This window comes from Gavia stellata, chromosome 21, assembly GCF_030936135.1.
Source record: "Gavia stellata isolate bGavSte3 chromosome 21, bGavSte3.hap2, whole genome shotgun sequence".
NCBI classification, from domain to species: Eukaryota; Metazoa; Chordata; class Aves; order Gaviiformes; family Gaviidae; genus Gavia; species Gavia stellata.
Window position 1 is genome coordinate 10,538,019 of NC_082614.1, and position 21,707 is coordinate 10,559,725.

Here is a 21,707-nt window from a genome sequence, read left to right on the forward strand (position 1 = left end):
CATGCCAGAATTTGTCTGAAAACTTGCCTGGGTTTTTTTTGGAGGGGTGGGGTTATAAGCAATTGTTTAAAATAAGCATATTTTTAAATCTTGCCATTAATAGTTATAGAGGAGCTATGCAAAGCCTTGTTAATAAAAAGATTTATATTGTAGGATATGCATCTAGTATGCAAAATAATGAATTTAAAAATTAAAATCCTACTATTTGGTAGACAGTTTAGAAAGTGGAGATTTTTTGTAAGCAGAAAGTACGTGGATGATAAGCACAACCAGAATGCAGCTTCTTCACGAGCTATAAGGTCGTAACATTTACACACCTCCTCAGCTCCTTTGGCTACAAAGAAGGCGTATTTTGGTTACACTGTGGCTGTAATCATGATGCCAATTCTGTCAAAGAAGAGAGGGTCTAGAACTTGTGAAACTTTTGATAGCAGGTAAGTTTTGGTGCCCTGGTAAGTCTGAAGTGAGTTGTAGATCCAGTTTTTGAAAACCAAGCTCATAGTCCCAGAAGGCCATGGCCGCTCTTTTAATCTGTCACTATTTCTTGCACTTCTGTTGAGGAAATATTTTTATCCCTACAACAAATAATTCATGTTAAGAATTGTAGTTTAGTATGTCTAAACTAGTCGTCTAGTCTAAACCCATTCTAAAATATGTCTAAACCCAGTAGTCTCCTGGCTTTGCCATGAGGCATCATAATAATGGTTTATACAAAATGATTGCCTGGTCTGCCTTCAACTATGTTACCCGTGTGTGATCTCACCATTCATGGTGAACTGATGTTATTGTCCCCAATGCATATGTTTCTAGGCATTCATTGTTAAAATAATTGTAGCTCCTTTTCATGTTCACCACATAAAAAAACCTCTTCTTCCTAAGCTGCCTACCAAGTGCTACATTTATTTTTAAATAAATTCATTTGCATGTGTAAAAGAGTACATTTAGTCTACTCCTACAATAATAAGCTATTTCTCACCTCATATTTACACAGTTCCTCAACAGTTACTGATGGCACGATTTAAAAAAAAAGTTCACCTAAAATTCGTTTCAGAACCATTATAAGAACTATAGCAAGTTTCTAGAAAAGGCTTTCCAAGTGCTTAGCAGAATATTGTGTGATCAGTATTTCTGAAACGAAGTTGGATAGTTGACAGCCTATGTATGAATTTAGGAGGCTAATTTTAGCTTACAGTAATCTTGCCCTGTGCCTGAAGACTTGATCCAAGCTGGAGAGTCACCCACTCTGTCTGCCAGAACAAGCTGGGAGAAAAGCTCTGATGTTCTCCTCAGACCCAAAGCATGACAGCTGGGCACACTTGCGCTCACTTGACTTTGAAGCTATTTATAAGGCTTTTGTCAGAGTTCCCATTTATACAGTTTCCCCTAGTCTATTTTTGGGTCTGATTTTCCTTCCAGTATGAGGCAAATAAAACCATGGAACAAATCAGTCTTAGAAAGAAAATAGATAAAATCACAGGATGATGAAATTCAGCAAGTGTTGAAATGTATTTTTAATTACAGCTGAAATATTATTGTTTTTCAATCCCTAGAAATAACAGAAATTACTGTAAACTTCAAGTGAATTTGAAGAAAATAAAAGCAAAGGCTCTGTTTCCCTGTAATCCATATACAAGAGTTGTTTTTAGAAGATATATTTGCTCCCTACTTTTTTTCTCATCTGAGTTGGTTTGTTGCTAAGCTATAGGCAAGCATGTGCTATGCAGAATGACTCATAGACTTGTAGGCCAGGATGCTTTTCTTGGTTTTCCATTGAGCATTCTTTTAATCCTACACAGATATAAATAAGTGCCCTTGTTGACTTCCCTGTCATTTAGTACTAGCAAAGTAAATCTGAAATTATTTTAATTGCATTAAAATACATTTTCTGTGATTAAAGGGGAACTGTTTCATTACCATCTGTTATAACCTTAAAAGTTCTGCTTACATACTGATATACGTAGCACCACAACACAATATAGTAATATACAAAAGAAAAAAAAAACCTAAACTGAATTGCTGTAAAATAGTGGTTATTTAAAGAAAAAAATGAATATGTCTGTAATGTTCTTATTAAAATGAATTATTTTATTGCAGTTTGAGAGAAAGCTGACAGCTTTAGGAGGAGGCAGTGAGGTTTCACAGACCTTACTGGTTTGGAAATGAAAGCTTGGAAGAGAAAATGGTTTTCCTATTTCTTCCTCTACTCTTGGGAGATAAGATAGGCTATAGGAACAGAAAGGGAAAAAGAAAGTGTGAGCAAGCCTGGGAAAAGAAGGTGCCTTCAAGTGAACCTTCACTTTTGTTTTTCCTAGCGGTGGTTGTCTATGCCGTCAGCGCCAGCTGTTGCTGCTGTGAAGATTGCTCCTGTTAGCATTAGCAATATCTCCCTTCTGCCCCCACCATCATCAGCTGCAATCAGCTGTGCTGACTTTGTCTACACCTGGGGCCAGCTCAGGTTCCAGCCAAGAGCTCATTCAGTTTTATTTCTATTTTAATCTGGTTTTATTATCCAGGTACAGTGGTGAACTAAAGAAAAGGTATTTGTACTTGTCTGCTGTACCAACCGGGGTGACATAGACGATCTTATTCAGCAAGGTCCAGCAACGAACTTTTTTTTTTAAAAATGTCTAATTCACATCAAAACACTTTGGATGATTATTTCACATGTAGTAAGTTTCTTTGCTCTTCCCTCTCGAGCATGTTTGCATTTGTTGTATGTATTTTCTACCCCTCTAGTTTCAGTGTCGTCTTTAGATGTGGTGGGTTCCCACCAGTGGAACATCTGATGAAAACAGAGAATATGGGGGAGAGGACATTGTTTTAATTTTTTAGAAAAGACTTCTGGATTCCTCTCAAGCATCCTGGCCTACAGCAGAAATCATCACAGCTAAAACAGTGACAGATGGTTGGTGTTTGTAGAACGAGCAGTTCTAATGACCACCTTTGGTTCACAGACAGTGACTGCAGAACAGCTACACAGCTGCTTGCAATTGAAAAGAAACCTTCTATCTGCTTTATTAGAACCAATTCACTTTGTCTTTCTATTATTTGGTTTGGTTTGTTGCTTCTTCCTCTTACCATCTTCTGCTGGTGGGTAATTGGGTAATTAGATAATTTTGAGGGCTGGTTAGAGAAAAGAATAGACTCTAAACTTCCTTTCCCGAATACATCTTGTTGCTTGGTATTGCAAGGTTCAACTTTTCTCAAATACGAAATCCACACCTCAAATGGTACAAAATGCCAAGTCATGCTGGCCAAATAGAGACAGCCTGACTCACCATCAGCAGAGAAAGGATGAAAATAAGGGTAGTGGTGTTTGGCAAAACAGAGATCTCAGTCACTTTGTTTACCCTCTGGGAGCGGTCTTGGTTATCCAAGATTAAATATTATGTAAAGTAAAAAAACCAGCTGCTTTGCTAGTGCTTATAGACAGCACACAGAGCGAGGGACAACAGGAAACTCCATTATGAAATTTTCCTTAAACATCCCTGAACAGAGGAAAGAAGGATCAACCTTCCTAAAAGAGTAACCGAACTACCTTGAACTGAGCAATATGGTATGAAGCCAATTCCCTAGATGCTTTATGTTGTTTATTTAGGTTTGTAAGTTCTAGGAGACAAGACTGTCTTACATTGAATGTAGTGTACTGTAAAGTTGACACGTGATTTCAGCAATACCTTGAAATTTAAAAAAGGAATCAATGGTAAGCACACTTAAAATAATACTGCATATTTATTCTGTACCCTGTCATTCTGTATTGGGTAACAGCAGAAGAAACAAAGGTCCCTCTTTGTGAGCTTCTTTATCCCACTTAATTTCAGGGATGTAGCAGAAAGTGCTCTCTTTTAACTGAATAATCTGATGAAGCAGTGCCACTTACCATTTAACTACATGCTAATTATATCCCTGCTGTTTTACCCATCTTCCACATAAACCCAATATGAGATTCTTCCTGAGATTGACAAAGAGACAAAATGCCACACCATGAACAAATTGCTCCTAATAGTATTACTTATTATTTGGATTGCAGTGGTTTCTAGCCTCCCATTCTGTAGCATTAGCACAGTTCACACCATGCTAAGCACTGCACAGCCACAGGACTAGGAACTGGGCTCTGCCACAGAGATACTATGTCCTCCGCTGCTGACCGAATGCCACATCTAATTTGTTCCATTAGCCCTCTTGAGCTTCAAGTCTATACTTTGAAACTTGTGCTTTACCACGCAAGAACAAATTGATTTAAGACCAACAGAATCACTGAGACATTTTAGATATGTTGTAATATATTTTAATGAGTTATTGATGAATTTTGTTCCACAGTCCAACAAGAAAGCAAAACAAACACCTGAAAAGCCTCCCCACTGCAGATCTGAGGGCCGAAGCAAACAGGAAAGTAGCTCAATAACTGTTAAGAAGGGCAAGGTGAGTGTTACATGCTTTAAAATTTTCCAGTGGCTTTACTGCCGATTGCTGAAACAGCTGTCACAGCATTGACATGACTCAGAAATGACTGCATGTCGGGTGAAACGACGGTCTGCACCCTCCCCGGCACCTGATGCACTGAGATTTATCTTACGTGTTGCTTCCCTGATAGGTATGTTTTGGTTTTATGGTCCAGCACAAATAACTCTTTGCAGTTTTAGGAGTTATGCTATGAATGTTAACCAGTTACAGGACTACACCACTATGATTATTTTTTTTTTCTTTCTTTACTCTTCTAATTACAGCTATTTACTGCTTTCATGGTAAGATACCCAATTTAAAATATTGGTCAATTTGAAGTAATCCCCCAATAAAAAAATCACATGCTGATGTTAAATTCTTTTTGTCGTGATTCCAGCATAGTAGTTCGCACACAAGGCTTGTGAAGAAGGGGGACCAACACCTTTCCAAAACGCACGGAGTCTGAGACAGGCCTAGAACAAGGAAGCGGTGAGGATAACCTGAGGATGCCCTTGTGATCGAGACAGAGCACCCTGTTTATCTACAGAGAAACTGCTTTTCCAATGACATTGGGGTGCATTCGTGACAGGGAACTTTATCTGATGTTTACTCTGATTCATCTTTTCTATTCACTAATGGATTCTCTCTCCAGAGCTTTCAATGCTTCTCCTTTCAGTAGATACAAACGTGATAAAAATTGCTTTAGAAAAATCAATAAACACTTAAGTGTTTGGCAACTCTCAGACTTTTTACTGTATCATTTACTCAACAGTTTAATGCTTAATAGAAGAAACTTGCCTGTTAAATATTTATGTGCAGATTTAGCAGATATAACACACCACAGTTTGATTCAGTTTTTCTAGCTCTTTTCATTCACAGAAAAAATTAATTGTTTCAGAGCATGGAGACTGCGTTTGCTGGGGAGTAACACCTGATTTACTTGTTTGAGGTCAGTGTCAGGATCTCTTTGTGAGAATCTGCCAGTATTCCAGTTTGGGGCAGTAAAGCTGTCAACATTCAAAATTTGGAGCATTTTGGCTTTAAAAATGAAAAGTCAGTTCAAGTCAACCCAGTTTACACAGCTGTATCTCATTTACGTTATGTGCCGCCTCCCTCGCCCTGAGAGACTGGTTGCTGTGCTGAGGATCTACTTTGATACAGGAGGTGAGGAATGCTGGCCGCTCCAGCAGAGATTATCCTCTGATCATTAGATTGTTGGGCTATATCTTAAATGCACGTACCGGGTGTGTGACCAGATGCTGGTGGCGGGAGCCTCTGTGAGGAGAAGCCGGGGCTGCCCCATGCCAGACACAGCCGGTTCCGGCCGGTTCCAGCCGCCCCACCGCAGGGCGCGGCTGAGCCCTCAGCGAGGCTGGTGGGGCCTCTGGGAAAGCACATTTAAGAAAGGGCAAAACCTGCATGGAGTGAGGAAAAAAGTGTGAGGAACAGCCCTGCGAGCACCCAGGAGGGAGCAGGGGAGGAGGAGGAGGTGCTGCAGGCGCCGGGGCAGAGAGTCCTCTGCGGCCATGAGGGAGAGACCATGGTGGAGCAGACATCCATGCTGCATCCCACGCCAGAGCAGATTTTTCCTGAAGGGGAAGGCAGAGCAGTTGGGAATGAAGGTCTGAAGTTGAGCCTGGGAAAGGCAGGGGGAGAAGGTGTTGTTTTAATTTTTGTCTTTGTTTCTCACTACTCAAACCTATTTTAATTGGCAATAAATTAAATTAATTTTCCCCAAGTCGAGTCTGTTTTGCCTGTGATGGTAAATGGTGAGTGATTTCCTTGTCTCATCTCAACCCATGAGCTTTCTCATCTTATTTTCTCCCCGCAACCTGTTGAGGCGAGAGAGCAAAAGAGCGGCTGGGTGGGCATCTAGCAGCCAGCCAAGGTAAACACATCACACTGCAGTAGAAAGAATTAATATAAATGTTTGAACAATCCAACTTAAAATATATAATTTGACAGCTATAGCAGCATTTCAGGTTGCTGCTAAAATATGAGTATCTGCTGATATGACTTGTGTGGGGACGTATTTACATTGTTATGAAAGACATATAACATATCTTTCAGGTTGTTTAATATTTGAGAAATTATCTTTTCTTTTTTTTTTTTCCTTAAATATGGTGTCCCACTGCTGCTGTAAATGTTAGTCTTCCATCTCCTGAAGTACAAGAGTTGTTGGGAGATACCCCAATTTTAAGTATCTTTGATCAAATTTTGATCCTGCTGAACTAATCCAAACTTCATGGATTTTTGTTCAGTATATTACAAATGTAAACAATATTAAAAATTAATATTCAATTTTTTCTTGAGTATTCACCAAGTTTGGGTATGTTTGTATTAGTGGTGTGTGTCTGGCAAAGTTATGTTTACAAGGTTCACATTAAGTGACCTGAAATCTGGACTTTGCACCTTTCTTTTTTTATTTTTCACACTTCCAATACAAAAAAAAAAAAAAAAAAAGGCCAGGAAAGATAGATGGTACAATAATGTTAGTAGATACAGCTATTCTTTGGTAATACTACCTAAACAGATCTCATCTTAGAGGTTTCCAATGGTTACTACTTCAAAATTAAGAGAATTCTGGGGTTTTTTTTAATTATTTCAATATTATTGTTTGCCATTTTACATATAAAATATGACTTGTAATGTTTACATGTTTAATGTCTTTGATTACTCAGCCTTCTAAACCTCTTTATCGCATCAACATGCAATGATGCCACGGCTACGCCCTTGGAGGGTCTCCTCTCGTCCCTGTGAGGGAGTGGGCAGGGCTGTGTCTTTCCATGAGCTTCATTGAGCTTCAACACCGAGGAGGAGCCATGTCGTGGGCTGGCTGAGCAAACACTGAGAGAGGGAGCTCCTCACTGTGAAACTGTACTTCAGATCAGTTGAAAGTTTCATTTTGTTTTTTCACTTGTGATCAGTTCTGGGCCTTTATCAAAACGTGGGTTTCACAAATATGACATTGAGTGTTTCTTTCTCTAGCCCAAAATGGGGGGGGGGGGGGGGGGGGGGGGGGGGAGAGAGAAAAACAGGCAAAACTTGCATAAGGAAAATAAGAAAACATACTTTATAGACTTTGGGGATTGCACATCACAGAATAATGAACTAAGAATTCAGTTGTCCTCTCTAAAATTAGGTGTGAAATACAAGAACGAAATTTAAGCAAAGTGATAACCAAAAGAATGTTTACTTTGCTATAAGTAAAATCCTACACAATCTTACATTATTTGTCTCCTGACTTAGTTTGAGCTTAATTGTAAAATGAAAGAGCTTTAAATGGGTCTGCCTTTGTATATTAATTGTTGAGTGCATAGAATTAACATAGAGGACACTATGTTTTTTGAAAGGTTTTACTCAGTGATAATGGATTTTGAGAAAGGTGGCTAAATGTTACAAAAAATGGGATCCGGATAGCTGATGAGGGTACTGAACATCTTAATTTCCTGCACAGAATAATACTTTTTGTGCATTTTCCACATATAGAGATAGCTAGACTATTTTGGTTAAAAGAAGTCAGAAGAAATAGATTCAGTGAAGGGAAATTCCTGTTAGAATCATGCTGACTTCTAGGAATGCCTTTTGTTTTAGCAAAATGGCTGGGTATTCAGCAGCAGAACTTCTGTGAATGTCTGGAGGACTGTGAGGCTCTTACACTCAAGCACCTAATATTTGTTTGTTTTAACAGTACAGATGGACCTTCCTAATCAAAGCTAAATTTATTACATGACGCTGAGTGTTATCTTGCCAAATCAACCTGTGTCACTGAGCTAGGTTCTCGTACTGTTTGCTGAAGTGGTATACTATCTTACTGCACAAGAGAGCCCATTGGGACAAGTCAGGGAGTCAGGTAATTACTGAATGTCAAGTAAGAAGACTTAGGACATAAAAAGCTGTGAACTGCCTAGTCTTAGAAGGGAGCTTCACTTTCTTCCACCACTCTCATACAGTATGTTTGACTGCAAAGCAGCTGATTCCCAGTGAAGGGTTTGCAGCATGGTCAAACATGCCTTTCGGAATACAGCATCTCAGATGTAGCTGAAGCACAGCTTCCAAGAGAGGTACATGTTCAGCCGCAAGGATAGCTTGTTAATTGGTTGCGATATGATGCTGAGTGAAGGACCAGAAGTAGTAGCTGAGCAGCAGCACTATGTTGCCATCAAGTGGCAAATACATTGATATCTACGTAGTCAGAGTGATCATGGCTGGCTGGCATCCACTGAATGAAGAAAAAAAGTATATGAAAAGAAATTGTCTGCTTTTCATTTCTTTGTGTTATCCCTATCTCTTTACTGGTGATTGATCAAGTGAGATTGTCTCTTGCTCACTTACTGTTTGAATGAAAGATCTGAAGAAGAAAATTTTCAAATAATGCACTTATGGTATGATTTTTGAAAGAATTTGAATTGTACCCTTTCCCTCGGACAAAGCTTTAGCAAAAATTACATGAAAAATGTATTTTCTCTTTACCAGGATGTCAGCCCTTCAACTTCATTGACACTGTCATCCAGTAACACTGCTGTCATCAGAAAAACAGTTACCAAAACACTTCCACTAAAGCAGAAAATGCACTTTGTCAAGGCCCAGCATCTGCAAAATATCAACAAACAATCCAAAAATATAAAAGATCTGGAAATACAACTGCTGCAAGTGGAGTGCGAAGAACTCAAAAATCAGCTGGAATGCCTGAGGGTAGGTAAAAATCCAGTTCTGTTCTTAATATCTAACTGTGCTGGTAGACTGTTAGATTGAAAATAGTTTATTCATAGAGGTGTTAAAACCAAGTAGAAAAAAAAGATGTTTTTCTGCTCAGTTTCATCCAAACAGGTAGCTTATTGATACTAAATATTTTGTAAATTATCATGTCCAGAAGAGAGTTTGGGTCTGAATTCACAACACTTCTGGTTTAGCCTCAAGTTAAGATTTTCAGTTGTACTTTGGATTACTGAGTGGCATTCCTATACTTTTTAATTACTATACTAGCATCAAACTCTTCTCACCATTGTCTTGTACTCATTTTGTGCCCTGCCAGCAGCATCTCTAAGCCCTTTGTTACAGCAACATATGCAAGAGGAACTTCCTCCAGTTCCCAAAGGTTGGAATTGCCCTTGTTGTTTTCTACCTCAACCTAACCTGGCTTGACTAATAGCCAGAGGAAGTTTACTAAGCATGAAGTTTTCGGGTACTCAAAGTGTAGGATGTTGTGCTACTGATGCTATGAAGAGACATCTTGCTTTTTAGGTGGCAGAGTATTAAATTAAGCACAAAAAGTCACATGCATAAATATAGATACATTGCTATAGCAGATGTTCTTGTTTAGCTAGAAATTCAGCTATGACAAATTATATGTTACTATCATCATATATTTGAGAAAACAGAAATTGAAAATTTTCTGTCATGCAGGAAGGACTGACAGGGCAGAAGCCAAGCGACACGGAGCAGTTACTGAAGCAATCTCAGAAGGAGCTGTTGTGGCTTCAGCGACAGCTGTCCTTTATCTCCACAGGAGGCCCTGTGTGTGTTTTGGCAGCTAGCAAGGTGAGCTCCTTTATTATTTTTTCAGTCTACCTCACTGTAAAAAGTGGAATTAGGAAGGGAAGGGTTTATCATCATTGTGGCTTGTTTTATTGAAACAACACACTGACAGATTTATTTCTCATACTAAGGGTACTAAGAGGAAGATTCATCTTTTAAGAAGTATTTTATATAATTGTTTCATGTAATTCAGAAAGACGAGAAAGAACATGAAATCCATTATGGCCTGTGAAAGGTTACAGAGTTAAAATGGCATTTCACAGAGCCCTATCATATATGGAAAGACATCTTATGTTTTATCTCTTTTTCTAAAGAAAACTGTCTATCAGAAGGTAGGATCATTATATTGGGATTGTTATTCTTGGGGGGATTTTTGACCTGGCATACAGAACTGTAATTCCCTTTCTTCTCTCAGCAGCACTGCCGCATATGCATTCCTAGTTACCTGCAGCCCGTCATTAGCATAGCTGCATCCAGCCCTGAATGGGCAAAATTACTATCAAGCTATATCATACTTGATGCTGCTATTTGGCCATATAAAGTACCGAATTAATAATAAACTGTTTATGTTAACAATGTCCTAACATATTACAGTTCCAGTAAAATGTGAGTTCTCATCTGCTGTCCATAACAAGTTGAATATGTGAAGCTTTGATGACTCAAGTTCCTAAGCATTTACTTGAGATAAAGAATACATTTTAAAATATTCATAGCAGTAAAATTGTGCTGATAGTTTAAAAAAAAATTGCTATTTTATTTTCAGAGTGACTTAATTTATTCATATAATTTTCCATATTTTAAAAACAGTATTTCCAGAGAGTTTATGATAATTTACATATTTTCTACATATATATACCCCCACACATCAAGTACAGATATACATATTTTAAATCCACCTATGAAAAGGAATGAGAAGAGTTGGTTTGGTTCCATGTAATGCATTAATAATGCCATTTTGCAGTGGTCTGACTTACTTTCAAGTATCAAGTTGGCTTAGGAAATTTTTGTTTTGTCTGTACAAATGCACATAAAGCAAGTTATGTTCATCTGGTCTCCAGCCTAGACAAGATAGATTTCAAAAATGTGTCACCTGGAATCTTCTGGTATAACTTTGTGTCACATGCTGCAGATCTGTATTTGTTGCTGAAGCACAGTATGGTAAGTGCTGATACAGTCATAGTCAGAAGGAACATTTGGATTTGAAGCTTGCATGTAGCTCAGCTGAGGGGGAAAAAAAATCTAACTTGCCAAAATTAGACTTTTTTTAAAAAAAAGAAAACAATTTATGCCACAAACTGGTTATAAAAGTAAGAGTGCACTTGCCTTATGATCAAAGCCATAATCTAATCTGGGAAGGAACATATGATCCTGAGTAGGAACAGCTTTTCTCTCCGAAAATACCAGAGTTTTGTTGTTCCCGCTACAGTCGTGAGTAATCTCAGGGAAGGTCATTTGGGGCTGAGATTTGCACAAAAGAAGAGTGGTCTTGGATACCTTATTTTCAGATGTTGGACTTTACATTCAGAAAACTGCAGTCTTTCTAGAATGTGCCAAGGTAGACCTTCAGGGAAGAAAGCACACATTGTCTCTAACCCTTTTCCTAATACTTTTTTTTTTTTTTTTTTTTTTGCAATATCACAGAACCAGGGATCAGATTTTTAGCTGTTTCATTCATATAATGACAGACAGATTTTTCAGAAGCAATCAGTTACTTTGAAGATCACACTGTGATACTCTACACCATACTTTAATTCTAAACCTCTGAAGAGAAATGCTTTTCATCCAAGTGAGAGTGGTGGTACTCAGTGTTGCTAGAAGCTTTGGGGGTAATGAGCTTAATAAGATGCTCAAATAGATTGATGCTTGGGAACTGGAATATCCACAAATATAGGCAATGCCATTTTGGAAGGATTCCTAAGCTGGTTAGTAAACATCACGGTTCAAGGTTCAAATTCGTAATGGACTAGAAATCCGGATAAGACAAAACTTGAGAAACAGATCATCTGACAGTTCCCTCTTCCATGGCTCTTAATAACTTCCAGTGAAGCATCTAATGCTGACAGTTCTGGAGATCAGGGTAGTCTCCATACATTTCAACTTCATAAAGAAATATTAGGCTTTGCGGGAAATCTGGCTCCTTTTGTTAATGCCAAACATTTCAGAAAATTCTCCTCCTCTTCCTCATTATGCCTGTGAGTAAAACTATGAGGGGAAGACTGATATTTGAAAAGGAACTGTAAATTAGTATAGCCTGTTTCAGTTGCATAGGCACTTAATTTTGGGGATAAAAGGGAGACATTATTAAATGGAGAGATGTATTTCTGCAGATACTTTAACAGAATTCAATAAAATAAGGCCTTGAGAGTGCAATATTTCCTTCATCTGTTAAATACTGAAAGGAAAACACAGAAGTTATACTCAACATAACTTCGTATGTTTTCTTGATAATTTAACCTTCATCAGCCTTGAGAATTCAGTTACGTTATAGTGAATGCACTCTCAAAGTGGTCAGATTCTGTGAGTCACATCATCTCTGCTGGGGGGAGGCAAGAAAGATTTTTAAAAAATCGATTTATTTAAAATCTTTCCCTGTAGTACCTTACAGTGACTCCCTCTAGTTGCTGGGGAGATGGTAGTGGCATAGTTAGAAGTTTTGTGTGAATATATTGTATACCGTTTTCTTGAGAAGAGGGAAGACAGAATGGTTAGGATGCTCCAGGTAATCTGTCTTAATACCCTTCTGCATTTGAGTTTCTAAGCCTTCCATTGGGCAGGCTTGGGAGTGAAAAAAAAATTGCAGCTCACATTTACAGTTCATTGGTTCGTGCCAGTAGGCCACAGATGACCTACTGAGAAGATCCTGTGATAGCATTGCTTAGAGGTAAAATAAAATCTCCCAACACCCGCCTCCCCCCTGACCCCCCTCACTGAAGCACACCCTTGCTGCGATCCCACTTGCTGCTTGTCAGCTCCTGTCCGTGCCCCCTGCTGCTGTGTCGGGGTTAATACTATGTGAAAGAGAAACTGGCAAATAGGGAAAGCCATCTTTGTGTGCGTATGTGTGTGCGAGCACTGCTGTTTCATAGGCTCCGGCAGCTGCTGCATGGCCGATGATGCTTGCTCTCTCTTTTTCACCCTGCCTCCCTGCAGACAACTAATGAATCATTTCTAGCCTGAATGCTAGCAGTGCACATACACCAATGCTGCTGCTGCTGCTGCCGACGCTGCCGCCTTTCTCTACAAGATTGTAATTTGACACAGTAGACTGCAGTTCTGTCTCGGCAATGATCTTGCTGAACATCAGAAGCACTTGATTTGAAGGTATGCTGAGATTTCACCCTTTCTAAAAATAGCTCTTTATTTTAAATGCTTTATGGGCCAAATGAGGGTGGGAGGGCTGAAGATTTGTAGGTGTGTGGGGGGGGAAAACCCTCCTTTCAGTTAGCACTAATGCAGCAGTAACTCTTATCGGAGGCAGACAAACTTTATTATTCTGCTGCAATTTGATGATGCCCTTCACTGGATCTTTTCTTCTAGGTGCTGCTTAGAATAATAAAATGTGTTAGTATCGTGCACGAGCACTAGGTAAAGGGATTAAACTCTTGCTAGATTATTCCATCCTCCCTCCTATTGATGTTTAATCTGATGACATTTTCCAGTCACTTTTAAGGTTTTCAATAAAATAAATACTATATTGACAGGTTTGATGGTGCCATGTTTCTTTCTGTATTAGTGTCTGTGGGCAAAGTTAGTAATCATACCGGCTAGCAGCTTCCCCCCCTTCCCCCAAGCCCCCAAGCATGGTGCATATTCACAGAATCTATTTGCTTTGCAGATGTATATTGTCATGTCATGGCAAAGTCATCAATGTGACTACTCTTCCATACAGATATTGTTAATGAAATTATTTGTGGTATTTGTCTAGCATCTAATGCTAAATTAGACCAATTGCAAGTAAATATCTCATCCTTTTTCAGTAGAAGGGAGAGATCTTCTGCAGCTATATATATATATATATATACACACACACATACCTGGATGCACTATACGTAGCAGTATTTGTGGGAAGTATGTTATGTATATAAGTATGTAGAACAGAATAATAACATTTTATTATAGCATATGCATATAAATACCAGTTAATTAGTTAGCACGTACCAGTATGCTGTGCTCAGTATTATAGGGGCTACTGCAGGTTTTTTTTATTAACCTCTTGTCAAAATTGGCTATTGCCTATAGTGTTGGGCAGAGAAGGTATGCCTTTCCAAGAGTGATGTGATGGTCAACATTACAGTTGTACATGGCCTTAATACAATTTTAACTGAGGAAAATGCAAGTGCATATGCAGGCTTTGGTTTTTCTTTTTAAGCTACTGCTGTCTGTTATTTTAGCGGTAAAACACTGACTGGGCTTTTTTGTCCCGTGCAGGCAGTGATGCAGAGTTTATATGTAAAATAACTCAGCAGAATAACTTATTAATGAGTCTTGTCACTGCATCTAGTAAATACAGAGTCTGCTCCTTAAGTGATTGGATATATTTTGAAGAAATACCTAAAATCAAAGCCATTGACCTTAACATTAAGAATTGCACCAAGTATGCTCAGACAGGGGAAGAAAACTATGATTGCCATCATCAAAATACAAATAAGGACTATTGCTTAGCAAGATAGAAGAGCTGCCTTGAGAAAACAGCATGAAATATTACAACACAGACCAAGCGGTACAGTGGAAATTAAAGCATCTCCATAAATTCAATGCAATAAAAAATAGCAGTATACATGAACTGATATGAAAGTTACTGTAGTCACTTTATATTTCAGCTTTTTTGATCAGGAGGTGTTACATTTTTATTAGAGGAGGGCTTTCAAGTCTACCCAGCTGACAATTGAGGAAGGCAATTCAGATCAAATCTTACAGATGTCAGCCAGGATTCACCACTGTAGACATCCTTTGAAATACATATGCATTACTTCCAGCACCTTAAAGGAGGGTGTTGGATCTTTTTTGGGTGACTGTTATTTTTCTTAAAGAGATCTGGTGGTCCTGAACAGTGGCTTTGTGCATGCTACTTTCTTTTTAATAGGAAAAAGACCTATTCTAAATGAAACTAGTGAAGTGGTCATGCTGCCTGCAGACTAGAGAGCAACTCTGATTTTTCGTAGCTATATGTCTGAATGGGTTCCAGCCTGCTAACATACAGCATCACTGTATACTAGAGGCAGTGAACAGAGATGCAGTGTTATTAAATACAACTTTATATATTTGGGTGTACCTCAAGCACCTTTTTGAGAAATTTAATGTGTTGAATTTTCTAGAATTATAACCAAATTACAGCTTTAAAATGGCACATGTTTTTTACGGGTAGGAAAAGTGAGATGAAACAAAATCTGGGACAGTGCAGTCCCGCAGATTTCTGCATGAAAATGATCTGAATAGCTGATACATGCTGCTTTAGGTAACTGACAATTACAAGCTCAGAAATCTTAAGCATCTCTAGATGTGGCCAATCTTGTACCGATACAAGCTAGGTATGTACTTTTGCATATATACAAAATATGTATCTCTTTGACTGTCAGCTCATTCTATTTTAGATATGTGTTAGATGTGCATACTCATTGTAGTTTAGATAGCTGTATGATATTGAGTATGAAATGAATGTATAAGCACAACAGTGTTCATTCTGGTAATAGCTTATTACAAAAGTCCGAGTCTGGATTGCTGGGAGTGGAAAGAAGATGCCTGTGATCACTGGATAATTAGTATTCTGCAGTATAAGGGGTTTTCCTTTGTGTGTCAAATGCCCCACCATGTATCAAAATTAAATGTCCAAAATCACGCTGACTTTATTCTGAAATAAGAAACTAGTTGGTCATGCATCACTGTCCTGTCCTTTCAATATTTGTGTTGAATGAAGTATGGTTTGAGAGTCAAGGCTGTTTTTCATTTAATTGAAATTGTTATAGGCCCTCGTCGCTACTACAAAATATGTCAGAGTAGCTGACTGTTGATGTTCTAAGCTGACTGTCCACCACAGATTAGAATTGTCATGAAGCATTGCTGACAGTAGCATTTACCCTTTGCTGTTAGAACTGAAAAATATATACCAATATCATGATTAAAAATAGAATTGGAATGTAGACACAGTGCTGGAAAAATGCTGCTTCTTCAAAGCAACGTGTCATGAAACCAGTTTCTGTTCACTAGTGAAAAAGAGAGGTTTTGTCAGGCTTATTTGCACAGAGTGGGCTCTTGGGAAATGGCAGTGATAACATTACCCTGGGAGAACAGTTAATGATCTTCTGGAGCAGCTGGTGGACACTGAAGTTTGAATGTGGTCATTGAGGGTTTCTTTGCTAACTGCAACCATCCTGTTAACTAACATGTTGGAGTCATGTTCATTCTGCAAAGTATGATTGTAAAGCCACCTGTGGTTGCCATTTTGGTGAGGAAGCTAGAGTGGCTTATAGGCCTGTGGCTCAACACTTTGGCTGGTACTTGTGATGTGGCACTTGATAAGGAAATTGGAGTGTGACTTCCAGCTCTGCCACAGATTCTGTGAATGGCCCTGGGCAAAGCGCTTAGTATCTCTTGGGCTCTGTTCTCTTTCTGTCAATGGGAATAATGAACCCTTTCCACTACATTCTACTTATTTTATCTGCTTAGAAAATGAGATCTTCAGACCAAAGACTGTTTTCTCCATTGGGAGAATCCCAATGGAGGCTTCTAGATGTTACTTATAAATCACTTGACATTCTGTATTGTATGTTGTTGATCTATAGAAAAATATTTCCAGGTGTCAGAAGAATCTGAATTAATTGGGAGCTTTTTGGAATAACATCTGATTTGCTAAACTTTCTATTGTGCTCATGGGTATGTTCAGTTTGGAGTGAAGAGCCTAGTTTCGCTGATGGTGGTAGTGGTTTGGCAAAAGTCAGGACAGAGGAAGTGGGACTGTAGGTCCCATTTTTTAAATTTTTTTAGTTGTCATAAAGTTCTATATTTTCTGTGTTACAAACAGTATAACACTTGGTTTCTAAGGCAATTACTATGCCAGATATTTGATGTTGATTAGCAAGCAGCAGTGGTGCACAATATTACTGTTGAAGAATCAAGGGGAAGGCATTGTGAATATAATAGCATGGCACAGCCTCTCTTCTCTGTTCTCATCTAATGACAATTAGAAACTATCTTCCATTTTTTCTTTAAAGATCATCCTGTAGCAAGCTCTTCAGTCTGATACCTTCCTTAAGGCCTGATCTGAGCACAGTGGGCTGATGAGCAGTCAGCGTATGCACCCCTTTCCTTCCATACTCCACCTCCACTGGGACTAGACTGATTTTTTTTTTTTTTTTTTTTTTTTTTTTTTTTTTGCTGGGGAGCATAAATATTTTTTATAGACAGCTTCAATTAAGTTTTTACACTGGATGTGTGGGGTAAAAAATGACAATAAGGCCTCTTGCCAATTTTGGAAGGAAAATAAGCCTTTTTGAGCCAGGTTGTTTAGGGTTGGCTTAGAAAAATCCTAAATTGAGACTAAATTCCTCCACAATCAGGAATTTATTCTGTGGCTTCACCATTTCAGCTCCTGCTGAATATTTCTGTACCTCCTTTTTATACAGTTGAAAAATACTATTTGTTCCTTCTGTATGGAATATCACGGTGCCTTTTTACTGACAGGGAAAGTGCATCTTTAGTAAGTACGTTGTCCAACTCACTTAAAAATATTCTCTGATATTAATCAGCAGGGACTTTTATAGATCTGTGCTAGTTTACACCAGGAGGGATAGCTCATACTCTCTGGGAGTGTGCTAATGGGCTAAACTCTTACTGAAGATGGATGGAGTTGGTGGTGCTTAGAATTCAGCTGGGTGAAGCTCACAGTTGTCACTATAACAAGCAATATGTGGTTGAATCTGTCCTGTTTACTGCATTTTCCCTCTACTGTGACAGTCACAGTTTTACCTATTTGTTAAATCCTCCTTTCTGTTCTCCCCACTTCCCTGCCCCCAATTCTGTATACAGTTTAGAACATGAACAATATTCTCTCTCAATTCCAGGAGAGTATTTCTTCCTTTCTCTCTTGTTTACTGCTTGCTAATTAAATTTTGTAGGTGGCAGTTTGAAATCTTAGTGGGACATGTCATGTGACTGCTAATGCTCTGCAGATCTCTATTACATAACCTTTAAGTAGTTTGGGAAAATGTGCTTGTGTCATACTGGGCCTGACACAAGGCTCTGTCTGAAGCCAACAGTCTGATCAGGTTTTTTTATGTACAATGACTGTAGAAATCTTGTGGATGGTTTGTTCTGGCACAAGATTTGTGCCCTCAGTTGTCAGGCCAATTGTCTTACTTCCCTGAAATGCTTTGAGGACTGCACTGTCTGCCTTTCCTGCAGGGTAGAAGAGGGGCGGGGTTAGAATTAAACACTCTGACATGCCAGGTAATGATCAAATGAACATTAAATGCAGTATGCTAGGCTCCCTTCTGTTTTCCTGATAGGTTTGTTCATTTTAGTTTTGAAGTGACCATAGTACAGAACAAACATAGAAAACCTCTTAGTCCGTCCCCCTACCCCTTCACCTCCTACGGATCTTAACTAAGCTCTGGTGCATTATGCAAAATGCAAACATAAATCAATACAGAAGTTTAAAAAAATGCTATGTAGGGATGATCAATTTTTAACGCATGGTAATTCATTAGGTTGCTGTTTTGCAAAAGGGGTGCTTTTATAAGTGACAGCAATGTATCCACTCATAGAATAATAGCTCCTCTCGCTTTTTCTGAACCAGCACCATCTTTTGCTCCTACTTCACATACAGTTTCACATTTTTGTTGCCTAAAACATTTATACACTATCCAGTGCAGCTTAGGCACTCCGTTGTTGATGGACCAGCTCTGTGCCCTGAAGTCTCATTTTGGTTTCCTGTCCAGGATGGGCCTTGGAGGCTGGGTCTTGTCTGTGGCTCTGGCATTTGACATGCTGTATGTTCTCAAGGAAATCACAGGAGATCTTTCTGCCTCAGTTTCTTTATCTGATGGGAAGGCTCAGTGGCAATGAGCTGCTGTAGCTTTGCAACAAAAGTTGCAGTTACAAACTAGGAACAACTAGATGAAATTTTGGGTGTTTGTTGGTGGTGTTTTTTAATGAAGTCAGATTTTTCAAGTTTATAATTTCTTATTGAAATCTGTGATTGTGTGAACCTGCATTTTGTTCTAGAGTAGTCCTTAGATTGTAACAGCAATTTTCAGTAAAAGCTCTTTACAAAGTGCTTAAGAATGATGGTTGATATCATTCTCTCCATTTTGCAGATGAGACATTTTCAATGTGCTTCAGGTTTATTTGCCCAAGATCATTCAGGAGGGTCAATGCAAATCTATGGATATTGTTTGCAGCGTCCTGTCCAATATGTTAAACGTTCTATTGCTTCTCCTAATTCAATGTTGTATAAGAAGGGAGGAGGGGGAAGTATTGATCTTCTACAAACAGACTTTCTTTTGTTTCACTTTAAATTAACAGACTGTTTGCCTGTGTGCTACTCGCAGTAAAGAGTTTGTAAGCGCATTAATTTTTTTAAAAAATTACTACTATCATAAATCATGGTGGCTATAGTCAGTGTGTCTGTTCTCCTAATGGCTGCCTGCTTACCTACTGGGTATGCTGAAACTACAAATGTTTCATTGCTGGAAAGGGTCTCTGTTGCTCAACAGTCTTAAATCATCTATATAAATGTATGTACCATACATTCCCTGCGATTCGGTAGCCTTGGCTTATTTTAAGATTAAGTGGGTACAGTTAACACTGCTGTGTTATCATGGTTGTTGGCTGCTGGATGAATTAGGATGAGAGCAAAGAAGCAACTGTAAAGCAGTTTTGTGTTTGTGTGGTAGGGCAGGTGGGTACAGCTAATGCTTTTGTGTTTTAAAGGAAACCTGTCATTAAGGCATTTGTTTCTGTTAATAACATGCATAGATGAGCTCTTCAGGATCTGGACCTCTTCCAGTTAATGTGCTTTACAGTCATAGAATGAGAAGAGAGCTGTCGCCCTGGCAAGCTCCATCCTGAAATGTTTCAGGCTGCAACAAGTGGCTAACCTGAACAAATGAAGGTATGAAACATGAAGACTTACAATAGAAGATGATGTTTTCTTGCACTATCAGCAATAACCCAATGTCTGTCTTATCTGAACAGTCTGTGCTTTGTGGTACCTTGCCAGTGATGAGTGTTAGGGAGCAGCAGCTGTGATGGTCTTTTCTTGAGGATTCCTACCGGGGAGGAAATAAAAGCATGGTTTTTATAAACTTCAGAGTAACATCCTGTATAAACACTGTTAATAAGGGAGAGAGGATTTGGAAGAAGTGTAGATCCTTCGTGTCATACCAACTGTCATAGCTCTGATGGCTCAGATGGACTTAAGCTTATTTCCTACAATGGTGGTGGGTCACGCCTTTTTTTATAGTTCCAAAAGATGAAGTATCTCATGCAGCAAGAGTAAAGCAACCCTGCTCAGTGACTTCTTTGTGGATTTTGACTCCAGCTGTTAGATGCAAATGAGAGTTTTGCCAGCTTTGATATTGATAGGTACTAATTATTATAAACTGTAAACCTTATGCTTAGCTTCAACCTTTCTAGATTTCCTTTTGGAAAATTTCTATTTAATTTCAGTAAATACTGCTAAAAGGAAACAGTATAAAGAGCTCCAAGCTGCTGATTTTTTTATGATCTAATGATAGAAGTTTTGTAAATACATAATTTTTTCTTGATATATGGATCATGGAAATTGTCTTAAAATAAGACAGAACAATTTAGAAAACAGAACAAAACAGGAAGAAAAGCTGTCTATGATGATAAAAGCTAAAAGAATCAAATAGTGAATGAGGTCATTGTACTGCTGACACTAATGGTGTAACACACTTGTGTCTATGGGGCTCAGGTGATTTTACTGATTCTTTCTGAAAAACTGCTCAGAGCACAGAGCAGTAAACATTACTGTAAACATAATATTTGTGTACTGTAAATAAATAATACCCATGTTTCATTCAACATAACTGTCACTGCTGATGCAACAAGTGTGTGATACTAAAAGTGATACTGAACAACTGAAGCATTTTGCTATTTCTGATCTGCAGGAAGAGCTGCCAGCCAGGTCCTGAGTATCAGCCTCATTGAACGAGGCATTGAACACTTCTAAAAGAGCTGTTAGTCCAAATATACAGCTGGACACAGCAGAGAGATGCAGCATTTGAGGGAGCACAAAGGAGAAGCCTCTTTCTCCTTCCTCCTTACCCCACTTTTTAGCCAGTTTCCGATGTGTCGTCTTTCCCCTCTCTCCCCATGTTTTGGTTTGCGTAACTAAGATTTAGTCTGTTAGGTAGAAAGCTACCAGCACATTTAGACAGTGTTGTTGATTTTTAATATAATTTTATTTAATAGCATTTAAGAGACTGCAGCTATTGAGGAGGATATTTTCTCAGCTCTGATTTCCTGTAACTAAGTAACAGGAAATTTTCCCTGACATGATGGAGTTATATACTGTAATGTGTGGATAGAACTGGACTGTAGTTGAATTGGAGGGGATGTTAAGCCCTGTGTGCTTTGGTGTTTTGTTAGTATTTATCATATATTTTTCCAGGCCCTGTAGGAGACTAGAGATTATACTACAGGAATTTACCGTGGTTTTCTTGTGCCTTGTTCTGAAGCATCTGATACCCAGTTTTGCCTCGACT

At 38.6% G+C, this 21,707-nt stretch overlaps 1 protein-coding gene across 1 annotated transcript in view; it reads left to right on the top strand.

Moving 5' to 3' along the window:
- The first annotated feature begins 4,329 nt into the window (after positions 1 to 4,329).
- Positions 4,330 to 21,707, top strand: part of RIMBP2 (RIMS binding protein 2) — a 156,975-nt gene continuing 139,597 nt past the window's right edge. Inside the window, exons 1-3 of the mRNA XM_059827715.1 lie at positions 4,330 to 4,422; positions 8,920 to 9,138; positions 9,850 to 9,984. Of these exons, the coding sequence (XP_059683698.1) occupies positions 9,013 to 9,138; positions 9,850 to 9,984 (261 nt within the window). The 5' untranslated portion in view covers positions 4,330 to 4,422; positions 8,920 to 9,012. The remainder of the gene's footprint in view (positions 4,423 to 8,919; positions 9,139 to 9,849; positions 9,985 to 21,707) is intronic.